Source organism: Dufourea novaeangliae, unplaced genomic scaffold (genome assembly GCF_001272555.1).
Source record: "Dufourea novaeangliae isolate 0120121106 unplaced genomic scaffold, ASM127255v1 scaffold55, whole genome shotgun sequence".
Lineage (NCBI taxonomy): Eukaryota > Metazoa > Arthropoda > Insecta > Hymenoptera > Halictidae > Dufourea > Dufourea novaeangliae.
The window spans coordinates 1,244,707-1,258,268 of NW_015373934.1; the positions used below are offsets into that span (position 1 = coordinate 1,244,707).

General features: G+C 37.1%; 3 protein-coding genes across 3 annotated transcripts; 2 read left to right on the plus strand and 1 right to left on the minus strand.

Annotated features, from left to right (window-relative positions):
• Positions 1-632: 632 nt before the first annotated feature.
• LOC107195205 (cleft lip and palate transmembrane protein 1-like protein) lies at positions 633-3,151 on the plus strand. Its single transcript, XM_015585006.1, has 8 exons — positions 633-976; positions 1,133-1,247; positions 1,309-1,532; positions 1,610-1,895; positions 1,968-2,156; positions 2,223-2,395; positions 2,467-2,718; positions 2,790-3,151. The coding sequence occupies exons 1-8, from the start codon at positions 720-722 to the stop codon at positions 2,878-2,880; spliced, it is 1,587 nt and encodes a 528-aa protein (XP_015440492.1). The 5' UTR covers positions 633-719; the 3' UTR covers positions 2,881-3,151.
• A 596-nt stretch (positions 3,152-3,747) lies between these two features.
• On the plus strand, positions 3,748-9,040 carry LOC107195165. The gene is made up of 18 exons (XM_015584952.1): positions 3,748-3,946; positions 4,016-4,140; positions 4,216-4,354; positions 4,426-4,606; positions 4,680-4,790; positions 4,858-5,082; positions 5,143-5,270; positions 5,341-5,463; positions 5,536-5,744; positions 5,819-5,964; positions 6,044-6,310; positions 6,384-6,534; positions 6,619-7,158; positions 7,238-7,540; positions 7,603-7,992; positions 8,068-8,385; positions 8,546-8,846; positions 8,952-9,040. Exons 1-18 carry the CDS (start codon positions 3,817-3,819, stop codon positions 9,038-9,040), a joined length of 3,876 nt encoding a protein of 1,291 aa, XP_015440438.1. The 5' UTR covers positions 3,748-3,816.
• A 25-nt stretch (positions 9,041-9,065) lies between these two features.
• On the minus strand, positions 9,066-12,712 carry LOC107195207 (exocyst complex component 2). Its single transcript, XM_015585008.1, has 11 exons — positions 12,604-12,712; positions 12,230-12,530; positions 11,979-12,174; positions 11,411-11,912; positions 11,062-11,351; positions 10,788-10,972; positions 10,592-10,706; positions 10,233-10,511; positions 9,768-10,094; positions 9,511-9,695; positions 9,066-9,442 (listed from the first exon to the last, which is right to left on the minus strand). The coding sequence occupies exons 1-11, from the start codon at positions 12,710-12,712 to the stop codon at positions 9,259-9,261; spliced, it is 2,673 nt and encodes an 890-aa protein (XP_015440494.1). The 3' UTR covers positions 9,066-9,258.
• Positions 12,713-13,562: the final 850 nt, after the last annotated feature.

A 13,562-nucleotide genomic window follows, 5' to 3' on the forward strand; every position in this document is an offset into this window, starting at 1 on the left:
AGATTAATGAAAATGGTGGCACCACCTAGAGAGATCAATTCGGGTACCAACTGGCTAATAACTTGGGCATGGTACCATAGATATCGCCACGAGTTTGTTTGGTTATTTCGTCATTATGCAGCGAATGGCACAGTGGTACCCAGTGGTACCATCAGATGTCTGTTCTTATATCTATGTACATACCTCGTTTGTGATAATGCCCAACAATGTGAGCTTTATCGGGAACGTAGGGCATGACACTAAAATGGTATGTAATGGGTTTTCAAGCCCCAAAATTTCGGAACATGAAAATACATCGCATATAAAATTCATCCTTATATCTCAATTATGATTTAATTTGTTAGCTGTTGTCGTAGACAAGAGATAGCAAGTCCTCTGAAAGCAATCTGTCTCTTTCTAAAGTTGGACGTCGGCCCAATTTGACGCGCAGTCTATACATTGTATGTCTATGGCTGTTGTTAACTTTCGAGTCACAAAGTGTGACGTTGTGACTTAACCGGTTTGCCGTCAGAAATCCGTATTTAAACCGCACACGCTGGTGTCGATGAAATGTCAAAGACCTCGTTCGCATAAAATCCACGCGGTATGATCGAAATTGCGCTGTCACAATCGTAATTTCGAAGCAGCGCGTTTCCGGATCAAGTAAAATCGACGTGTACAGTTTAATTCTAATGAGGTGGCGGATCGTGTTATAAACATTTTCACAGAGAATTTTGAAAATGCAGTGGCCGTCGTTGAGCTTGATTTTCACGCAAATATTTCTAGCTTACATTGTTTATACGATTTACAGTATGTCACTGTTATTCGTGACACCGTCTTGCGAGGATGGCAAGCCGTGTTTGAAGTCTTACTTGAACCAAAAGCCACGTCTGCAGCTGCAGATTTACAGTTCCGTTGAGAAATATCCAGCTGATAGACAGCAACTAGATTTCATTTACAGCGCCAGAGATTTTAATTACACGCATTCAAACAGTTTGTGAGTATACATTTACACAGACTGTTTTTGTTTACATATACGTGATTTTTTTTCTTCCATTAATTTATTCTATTCTCTTGGTGCACATTGTTTTTTTCCATTTTAACAAACCATTTAACAGTAATAATAATAATCAAATGATGATATCTACTCCAGTCCAGTGTCTTTGAATGTTCCACGTAAAACAAGAAACAATGGGACATTGTTCCTCCATTTTTTCATTGAACCCAGTTCTAATAAACATCGCGAAAGTATCATGGATGTAGAAAAAGTAAGTGCACACAGAGATGTAAGTTAGATTTATATGAATGTTTAATTTATGTATATTTTAGGATCCATATATATCTTACACCGCTATTGAGATGACACAATATGTTATTCCTAAAGCAGAGGCTATTAATTTGTTGGGAGAGAAGGATTCAAATGCAAAGAAGAAAAAAGAAACGTTTCTACATCCTGTGACACACATAAAAAGCCGTATAACATTTACAATAATGACTGATGATATAAAACTTCCTGTTCACAATGTACCTGCAGAACTTATACATCACTTAAAGTGCGTAATTAATAATTCTATTTCTGCAGCCATCAGTGCTTATGAAACTAATTCTAGACAAATGTTTGCTTTTGTAGGATTGTACAGGGCAGAACATTTCTACCTATTGTTAAAAATGATTTCCTACAAACTAGACACAGTGATTTAGTGAGACTAATGCCGCACAATAATACAGTTAATATGACACTGCAGTATTCACCAATTTCCCTTGGAAAGTTGAGGATGTTGTTGCACGTTGAAGGTTCTATGCAGACTATGAAATATCTTGGATTTTCTGACAAAGATGTAGACGAAGTTAAAGGCATTTTTGCAGATACTAACATATATCTTTTAGGAGGAACATTCTTCATTGCAACCATTCATGTACGTACGCATTGCAATAACTAAGAAACAATGTAGACTAATTTAGTATTATGATGTTCTGCATTATCACAGTTGCTGTTTGATTTTCTTGCCTTTAAAAATGATGTCAGTTATTGGAGGAGGAAAGATAATCTTGTTGGCCTTAGTAGATGGACTGTTGTTTGGAGAGGGATCAGTCAGACTGTTGTATTCCTCTATCTACTTGAAGAAGGTTCCTCTTTGCTTGTGCTTATGCCTGCTGGAATAGGATCTATAATTGAGGTAATATATTAAATAAAGCGCACACTAGTTTCTTGTACTTATACTTGTATTTTTTTTTTGAAACAGATATGGAAACTGAAGAAGGTGTTGAAGCTTAGACTAAACAAAAGTCACAATAGCGTGGCTGAAATGAAAACAAGAGAATTCGATATGGAAAGCATGCGTTATTTAAGCTACTTGTTATATCCTCTTGTTATTGGGGGAGCGATTTATTCTTTGCTTTATCAACCGCACAAAAGGTAATCTGATTTTATCTTCAATTTAATTAGAGCCTTTAAAAATATTGCCTAAGCATTACACGAAATTTCAGTTGGTACTCGTGGAGTATAAACTCGTTGGTGAATGGTGTTTATGCATTTGGATTTCTATTCATGCTTCCTCAACTGTTCGTGAACTATAAACTGAAATCCGTGGCGCATCTGCCATGGAGAACATTCATGTATAAAGCGTTTAATACATTCATCGACGATGTGTTTGCATTTGTAATTGTTACACCGACCGCACATCGAATAGCATGCTTCCGAGACGACACTATTTTTCTTATTTATCTGTATCAAAGATGGTGAGTCATATATTTAACGTTTATGCGAACATCACGTATACTTAGATTTTTACGAATACGATTCTTTTCAGGCTGTACCCCGTTGATAAGTCTCGACCAGACGGCGACACAATTGGTGAAGAATCTGTCGATTACGGGAGCTCGAGTAAAAAAACCAATTAAATACAATTTAGAGATAAAAATGTTACATAGGGTTAAAATTATATTTTTCACTGTTTGTGATATATAGTAAGACGGTGATAACTTGTTGACATGTGAAATCAACATGACGTATTTGTTAATGAAACGTATAATATCGAGCGTGGCAATGTTACATTCTGACGACGAAATTACACAGATGGCAGTATTAATTATAAAAAACACATTCGGCACAACATCTTTTGAATATATTACCATTGTTTCTTTACAGGAATTTTTTATATATAAGCGATTTGGAAATAGAATGAAAATGTGAGATTGGATCGTGACACATATAGATTGGTGTTTTATTTCAAAACTTTCTAGATTACACTAATAATAGAAAATCACGTCTATTTCAATTTAATTTATACAAAATTAATCAAATCTTTTGTCGTACAAACATTGATGTTCCGTGAAATTTGTTAAATTGACTTTCAGACACTGGTAAGAATTACAGAAATCGGTGTATGATTTCGTTACATAATCGTGACCAAGGTCACTTAGTATAGAGTTAAACCACTGGAGTGGTAATGGATGCTGCTTAATTTCCTACTAGTATAGTCTTGGATGTTCTAGTAGACAGGTGTCTCTTGGAATGACACTTTATAAATATTTACATCCAAGACTATATATAAACAATCCGATATCAACTGTGTCGACGGCGAGTAATATGTATTGTTAGAAAGTGTTTTACGTATATGGCACTAAATTGTATCTACTGGATTAGCTGATAAGCAAATCTTTTGGAGAACTATAAAGAGTAGCCATCTCTGATAAAGATTATAAAGATTAAGAATCGTTTGAACTTTGTGATAAGAAATATTGAAGTCTCATTCAGTTGTACATGGTGTGATGAGCTTCATTTTCATGAAACGTTAATTGAAGCATCATCATTCTTATTTGAAATAAGAATTAAAAATGATCAGCATTTGGTTTCTTATGAAAGTTACACTTTCCATTCTGGTCCCATTGTGGCTGTATTTTTGGCTGAATAAAACTGCAAAAAGAAAGTGTTCGACAGGGTCGTGTTCAAAATGTGTAATTCCTAGTAAGTATATACTATTATTTAAAAGAAAATCAATTAATGTCAGACTTCAGCAATGCGAATTATTTTTAGGTATCAATTTCTTACTGAAACATTGGTGGGCGGAATGCTGTCTCAAAATGCGAAAGAAAAAAGAAACGAAGTCGACTAAGAATAAAAACAATCAGCTAGAAAATTCAAGAATAAAAGACAAAGATGTAAATATGAACTGTGTGGCTCAGCTATCTATTACAGATTTTCGGTTATTTTACAGTGATTATGATTTTTTATAGAGTAGCGACAGCATGCTTTTTTACGGTGCAGATCAACACGGGAATTCTCTACATATAAAATTCTCTTACAGAGGCTTTAAAAAAGTAGAAGCGTCGTTGCACCTTACAACGTCTGACAACCGTCTATACGTTTTGCCTGGTACAGTATATGTTTAACAACAATTTCTCAATTCGTTAATACAAAGTCCATTAAATGCTTCGTTTCAACAGTGTATCCAGATACTGCTTTGGTCAGCAGTTTCAATCAAGTATGGACAGCAGCAGGTCTTAAAATTGAACCATTAAAATCCCAAGAACGTTGGAGAATAGTCTACAACGGTATGCTTAGGAACATTGCCCACGGTGATGAATGCAGTGACGAAAATATTGAACATGTTCGTTTGAACTTCCTGTAAGATAAATAATCTTGATCGTAACTATCAGTCAACTTTACTGAAAATTAAACACTTGAATCCTTTATCTAGATTTATTGCAAATTCGAAACCATTAAAATGGCCAGAAGATTGGAGCCCTAAATTGCACGCTGACGCGCTAGCTCATGAACAGTGGAAGAGTCCAGAGTGGATAAACAAAATGTACTGCATAATCGTATAAATTATTCTGTTGTTTCTGGATATAATACAATGATCTGAACCTTTTCAGAAAACAATTGGATCATACAGGCGCTGATTATTTTGGATCTTTGTTAGGTCAAATAAAATATAATGACGGAGCTATTTCTACCGTGTATTTGCGAGGGCTTCACCAGCATCGTTGGGGACAACATGAGTCTCAAGAGTTCAATGAATCTGTTACATTGTTCGGCGTGATGTTGCATGGAGCCTTGTACTATCTGAATACGAGCAGTACGAAACACAGTTTTCCAGAGTAAGTGAAACAATGTGTCATTTGCGAAAAGATTTCTAATGTTCCATTACTTGCTTACAGGATACGGTGTGGACAATTTAGACACAGTAGTGAAGAGATACACATAATGGACAGTATGGGACTCGAATTATCTGATTTCATGCAAAAAGAATTTACGGGGAACTCGAAACACAGAACGTGGTTCAGAGGTTGTTCACAGTTCATATGAAAATATAGTTTGAAAGTTTATGTACATAATTGTTACACATTTAATTTTAGCTGAAGGTAAAGATTATGATATTTCTGTGAAGTGCACTGATTCAGTAACCGTGTATTATGGACAACCATGGAACTGGTTAAACACGATTATTCCAGTGGAATTGGAACTCAATGGAAAACCAGGTATTGGTATCGAATATATCTTAAAAGATTGTTTATAAATTTTGTAAAGTTTCACTCATAATGTTTTAATAGGTGTTGGACTGCTGCAGTTATGTCATTCGTATAACGGGCTATACAAGGGAAAAGCACCTCCTAAATTGCAATATTTAAAACAACCATATGTACACGTGGAAAGAAGCGATTATGTTGTACGTTTTGACGACGGAAAATGTCAAAACGAAAATATTGTCGGCGGAAAAGGATTCTCACTTGCAGTGTTAACTTCAATTAAAGACGGTGATGTAAGAACTGTAAAAAAAGCTCGTCGTTGCTCATCATTGATTTCTCAACACGTAACTTAAATGATCATTTGCAGTTCATTGTGCCAAAAGGATTTTGCGTTACAGTGTTCGCTTTGGAGCTGCAATTACATACACATACAGAATTGCAGAATGTTATCAAAGATATTGAGCGCGTTAGCGTTGGTAAAAAAGAGGGTGATCTACAACAGTATTGTGAAAAGTACATTAATCGCCTGCTGGTTTTATTCTTTACCGTTTGATCACTCAACAATATAGTGTTCATTGTGTGATACTTTCAGGGCGAAACAGATTATTCAGTCGACTCCTGTAGTCGACGAAGTAAAAGGAGCCATTTTGAAAGCAATGAATGACTTAGAATCGGAAAGTGGCAGTGGTATATTAAATAGATACGCAGTAAGGTCTAGTGCCGTTGGTGAAGATAGCGAAGAAACATCGGCAGCTGGTCAAAATGCAACGTTTTTGGCTATTCAAGGGGTGGACAATATAATTAAGAACGTAGCCATGTGTTGGGCAAGTTTGTTCTCGTATCAAAGTGTCAAATATAGGTAATATTTAGCTGGTGTTACATTTGTAATCCATAAATATCCTAGATTCCAACTTTGAATATTCATACATTAGAAAACATCACGGCATGTTTATAAAAGCGTCTATGGGAGTTTGTGTACAACAAATGGTGAACGCTGATACTGCTGGAGTAATGTTTACCAGACATCCAACTACCACAGATCCCTCAAATATCGTTATCACGGCTAATTATGGCCTAGGGGAGGTACAATTACACTAATATTAAACCAGTAACCGTACAAAGTGAAAATATAGTATTAATTCATACCAACTTTTTCGTTTTGTTTAGACCGTTGTGTCGGCCTCGGTTGAACCGGATACGATAATTATTCATAAAAGTTGGAATAACAAATTGACTGTGAAAAGTTCGACGGCAGGGAATAAACGGCAGAAATTGCTGGCAAACGAAAATGGATTGGTCACAGTTGATTTGAATGAGCAGGAAAATAATGAAATCTGCATATCAGAGACCATCGCTCTCCGATTAGCCGCTATTGGGATGAACTTAGAAACCCTGTTCAGCAGTGCTCGTGATATAGAATGGGCAGTGATCGGCGAAAAGATTTACTTGCTTCAAGCACGACCTATTACTACTCTGTACACGTGGACGGAATTTGAGTTAATGCACGAATTAGACAATGGCGTGCCAAGCGATACCGATATACTATCGTTCGCCAATATAGGCGAAGTATGCCCATACCCAATATCGCCTTTAAGTATCTCTGCGTTTGAAAAGGCCTACAATGATATAATAAGTGCTACATGGTTCTTTAAGGATCGTTGCTTATTTAATATCGTAGGCATGAGATACGCATTGAACTACTATAACGTGAGTTATTTCACAAACAGTTAATTTTAAACGTGTAAGACAAAGAAGGACAATATAATAACATTGTTTTTCGCTGTAGATGTTTTTAGCACATCCTCGCAAACATATTACGTTTTTGAATAAAGTTATCGACGTGGCTGTTTCTGGGAATGTTGTGTTAACGCCTGAAATTCATAAAATTGCTCTTGAAAGAAACGGTGAACCTAGTTGGTCCTTTCAGATGTTTCTAATGTATTCAATGCTTAAAGATGCAGTGCAGTGTACCGCTGTGGAAAAGGCTGCCAAACAAAATTATCAAGATTTAACTCTGAACGCAGAAGACTTCCATACCGCCTGCAGTTTATATAATGAAATTAATAAACGGTTCACGCACTACACCAAAGTAAGTAATTCGTCGTTACTAAATAATTTTAAGGAGACAATTAGAATACGTGAAATTTTCAGGCATCGCATTTTCATATGCACACATCGAGAGTCGGTGTTACTTATCAAATTTTCGCAATGACAATCTTGACGAAGGGATACGCAGACTTAATACCTGATCATTTCTCAGACATTGCTATTTTACTAGGCTCTTGTAGTGATATCATTAGCGGGCAGATAGCGACGAGATTCCAGAAAATAGTGAATTACGTTAAAAAGAGCAAAGTGGACAAAGAATTTAAGGAACTCGATCCTACGAAGTGTATCGATTGGTTGAAAGTTAACTGTCCACCAGCTGCGACGGAATTTGAGAATATTCTTAAAGAGCATGGGCACAGATGCATTCAAGAAACGGATTTCTTTTATGAACCTTGGTGCCTTCGTCCAGAGAATCTTATCACGACGCTTCAGGTAAACCAAATTACGTAGAAATGGTGCGCGTGCAGTGAGATTTATTGAATCATTAAATAATAATATCTTCACCAGACAATGGTAACGTCTCCGGTAACGAGTACCATGAAAAAGACATTAAACGTGGAGGAATCGGTGGCGTTACTGAAGACGCCGAAATCAAATTTGTCCAGGTTGATTCTGAAGAAACTCGTACCTCTTTGTAGAACAGCTGTCGTTCGTAGAGAATTGACGAAGGCGTTATACGTAAGCATTGTACACAAATTCAGGTTAGCTTACAGAAGATTGGGGAGGTTGATGGTCCTAGAGGAATATCTACCTACTGAAGATCTTATATTCTTTTTGACGAACGAAGAAATCGGACGAGTATTAAATTATCGCACTACTTCGCTTGTTCAAAGGTAAATAACTAATCAATCAAATGAAATTAAATCATTTCTGGAAACATTTGTAAATGTTTGCATATTGTGCTAGGGCCATTCGTAGAAGACTTCGTTTAGCAAAAAATTATATGGACGTTTATAAAATAACAAATGACGATATCGCCTTTTAGAACGATTTGGGTGCATCGGTGATTGACGCTTCAGTAAAGGTTCAAGGAACACCGGTATGCGGTGGCTCTGTCCTCAACAGAGCATGTGTGATCACGGATCTATTGGAAACTCACAAAATACAACATGGTGATATTTTAATTACACGTGCTACGGACATCGCTTGGAGCCCATACTTTGCTTTGTTCAGTGGCATAGTCACGGAAATGGGTGGTCTTATAAGTCATGGAGCTGTTGTAGCTAGAGAATATGGTCTGCCTTGTATAATTAGCGCCAAGGGAGCCACGCAAATGTTCCAGACAGGTTAATGAATTTATTCGATTAGCAGTTTTCTTCCATATGACTCAACTTTCACAACTAAATAAGACTAGATAGTAATACTACATTAAAATTTATACCAACTTTCAGGCGATACTGTGTTACTGGTCGCAGACACCGGAGTTTTACAGCTGGTAAAGAAATTTGACCAACAAGAAAACACAAAAACGTCCAAGTGATATCCTTTTATGATATGTTTCCGTAATAAACATCTTTTATTTATCATAGCTATCACGCGTAATTGTTTATACAGTTTTACATCACAGGATGACACTCGTTTAGTCTGTCTATGACAACAGCAATAACTATGGATAGTATAATACAGCGAATCCCGTTGTAACGGTATAAAAATATAAGGTCGAGTGTAATAAATTAATTGCTAAAGGTACTGTTACAATTATACAGTGGTAACGCGATTAGGATCGGCTACCAGTCGCAGAGTATGATTTGTGTTGCTGGAAAGACACGACAACTGCAACTGCATGGACGTTGTCACCTTCGACAACAAAATGTCGATTCGCATACAGTCTTCTTTGCTGACTGGCTGGGGTATTGCGTCCAGAGCTTCCTCGAAAAAGTTTCTGTCAATCAATGTCACTTTAAAAATTGACCATAATTATTAGTAGTTTCCAATGAATAAGATAAGTACTTTGCTCTAGTTGTACTGTAAGATTGCAATGCGTTCCGTAGAAGGACGATGTCGGTTCGTGCCTGAACAATCCCTGCAGGTCGAAATTGAGTAACACAAGACATAAGTCTCGCAAGCTCCTCTGCTATAGTCTCCACAATATGAGACAGCACTCGTTGTAATAAACCTGGGGAGACACGACGCACCTACCAAACGAAACAATTGATAATAACGAAAATCCTATTTCGTTTTTAGACAAAATCAGACGTGATCATTACTTCTGCATGCACTGCAATCAGATTCGCTAGAATTTCCTGGGCGTACGGTCTCACATGAGTTGGTTCAGTTTCATAATCCCATTCCAAACCACCTAGATACATACTGGGCTCGATCGTACCGACCAATGGGTCGCAACGACGTTCCAAGTACGCGTCTAAAAAGACAGTAGCCAATGATTCCAACTGCGTCCAGTCAGAGTTCCATCCGACAGCGTTCGACAAGCTTGGGTAATCCAGCTCCTTCAACGCATCTCCAATTTTTGGTACAATAGTATTCAATGTATAACGAATGTTACTTAATGAGATCAAAAGGCATTGCTCCCATGTCTGATAAAAAATTCAGAAGTAACGATAAAATGCAGCATCGATTTCAAAGGACTCTACCAATTGCAATCACTTATAACAGAGCTAATAGACGGATCGTTAATATCGTAAAATCAATTTTAAACAGAGTGGCGAACTTACTGGACCAGGATGTTTGCTGCTTTTGCTTTTATAGCCAGAAGGAGAACCAACTAGCTGAGAAACAGAGGATTCGTCGTCCTCCAAAGCCTCCTCACAGCCACTGAATGCCAACTGCTGGAGACATCGGTCAAACGATGTGAATAACGTTTTGACAGAATTGTAATATAATTGTTGATGAATAGGACTGGCGAACAGTGCACTTTCTCGAGGGCCACAAGCGACAGCTGTATCTCTTGCTTGCTTTGAAACTTCCATGACCATTTCCTCGAACAAATATGGCTGTTCGAAATGAACAAAATTCATATTTAACTAACAAATTTATAGATATGTATAGAAAATTTCACAAATTAAATAATCACCACTCTTGTGACGCCGCCATCTTCGTTTAAATATTCAATCTGCCAAGTTTCTTTTTTGTTTAAAGCTCCTATGTTCTTTGCTGTTTGTTTAAAAAGAGCAGCAAAGCACTGCAATCTGTTTCAGGGGTACATTCAATTTATTGCATGATATAACAGAAGAGTATGTATATTCTTAAAAGGTTAAGGTGTTTTATACCTTAAATCCAGTATAAGTTTTCCGAAAATGTCCAGCGCATCACTTGGTAAATCCAAATGAATTAATGAAGCATACATCTGTCTGATCCTACGTAAGATATGTAGAAGCCAAACTGCGTCTAAATCATTGCTGCATGTATTTCTCATAGCTTCCATGGCGTGTTGCATGCTAGATAGCACTAGAGTCTGCGTTACAGCAATTAATTGAATCAAATAATCATTGTGTCGTTCAGTAATGTTAAGTTTATTAACGTTGTGAATTTACGTTAATTTACTTTGAAAGGTGTTTGTTTCTCGGCATCAACTGCAACATGCAGCTGTCCTGTGAAATAACTTTGACCCAGTCTCCAAAGATCAGGCAGTTGTTCAACAATAATATCACAAATTGCCTCGGTACATAATATTTGTGGTGGCATATTGGTTCCAACATTTTTGTTTGATTTTGATTGTTTACTGTTCAACGAAGATTTTGTTTCGTTCAGATCGTCGCCACTTGAATTGTCTGATTCCAAATCTTCTTGTACACACGCGGTAATACTTTTCTTCAAATAATTCGCGTGTGAAACTGAAAACGTAATTATTAGTATTTTATTTGATACGAACATATTTTATGTGTACGAATACCTATCGCGTTCCAAGCTGGATCGCCTTTAGCCTCCAAATTAACAAGATTTCTAATTATCTTTTTATGTTCCTCCAAACTAAAGGGCATTTCTTCTAGTTTTTTCCTCAAAAATATCTTAAGCATGTCGACTCTATCATCGATCTCTTGTAATACTTGTTTAAAAACGTCCACCTCGGTGGTTTTAAATAAATTTTTTACTCTTGCATAATCATTAATTACAAGATCGTAATTGCCCCGTTTTATATTCTTTTCTATATTAATTGGCATACAAAAGAGGAACTTATATCGTTGCATTACAGCTAAAGCATTTCTTGTAGCATCTGCTCTATCTCTTCTTGCTAATACATCATCGAATAATTTATTAGCTTCTGACATGGATTGCTGAATAGCTTTTTCTAATTTCTCAGTAGGATCACTACCATACGTTTTTATATCTGCTTCAAACTGCTCTTTTAATAACATTATTGTGTCCAATTGTTCCATTACAGACCCTACATTGGCCTACAAATTATAAACAATGGTAAGTCAAAAGAATATGATAAGAATTCTTTTTTTTAACTTAATCACCTTCAAAAATGATAATTCACCCTCCTTTTGAGAGTTTACTTTTCTTTTAAGAAATGCCAATCCAGCTTTTAAATCTCCAAAAGTAGTGGCATGATGATGCTGTAACAGAAACCAACCAGGATGAAACTTCTCACTGGTAAGATCACCGCTTCCTTCTCCAAAAAGTTCTATTAGCTCGTCCTCTGGGAACTTTTTGCTGCAAAGAAAAGAATTAAAACATTTGTCAATTCATCATCCTAAAATGAACATACTCATTGCCCTCTACACTAAGGCCTAGAGGGTCTTCTTGTTGATAATTTGTCGGGGATAGAGTCCGTCTTTCCCACCCAAAACTTTGCAAGGGAGCTTCTTCTACCCATACTGCTGACTCTTTCATAGGGCCTATTGTTTCGTGATAACCACGAAATTGTACCGTTGATGTGCCTTGCCCTCCACCATGTGTGGTTACTATAATGTCCCCACGACCTTTGCAAGGTCCTGACCTAGCAATAATTTTGTTGGTAGATTTCCATTCCGCCGACAAAAGGCAATCACATCCGCATATTGTCAAACCTATAAGCATTTCATGTTATAAAAATACCTAATCGAAAATATTTAGAGTATTATTGTTGAGAGGGATACTAACCTACGAGATCTTGAGCTTTGTTTCCCAAGAATTCACCACGAACAATCACACGGGTTCCCGGTGGTCCTTCCTTGGGTGATACTCCCGTTACCACCGGTGGAGGACCCATCTTTACGATTCTAGTTTAATACAAAATTCTTCCTTTTCATGCAAGACAAATATCAGTCACACATATTTGACCTCGATCAGTCATCTATGATCTCGTCTAAATTTCTGCTTCAAACATGTCGCCAGTAAACTATTTAGTTTAAGAGATTGTGAAAACACTGTCTGAATCAAGATTATTAATACAAATCGAATAAATAAGACATGAAAGTATAGGCTAGAGAAAAACTGGACTTCTGTCACAATAATGACGGCTGATACCCAATGACAGTAGCGGCCATTGATGTTACAGCATTGGGATCATACTATGATCATCATAGACATAGAAATATAGACTGTGCCTTACATTTGTATATTAGTAACAGATAAATTCAGAATAGATGTAGTTTCATAAATAGTTTATCAAATCTATATGTGGGGGAAAATATACACCGCTTTTATTAAATTTACATATTTATAATTTATATGGGAGTATGAATGTTCAAGAAGAGGTAAAGAAGTTTCATATTATGTTATTCCCATTCATTACAATTTCCCTTGCGGGAATGCCTTACCGTCATGAGCCGTCTCGTAGCGGGATTCCGGGAATCGGGTGACATCCCGGCGTGCGAGTGAGAGCGGTAGAGCGAGTCGCGGTATCGGTGCTCTCCGTCGGTGTTGACGCGTGTAGAGGAATTTCAGTGGCTATGGGGGAAGGCGTGCGAGCGAGAGAGTACGGTAGAGAGTGCCGCGTATCGGTTCTCTCCGTCAGTCCAACGCACTAGTAACGTTGCGTCACACAGTTTATTGACTTAGCCGTGTACGCCGTGTACCAAGGTCGTACCATCCCGTGCAGGTCTGTGCTTGCTTCCTCA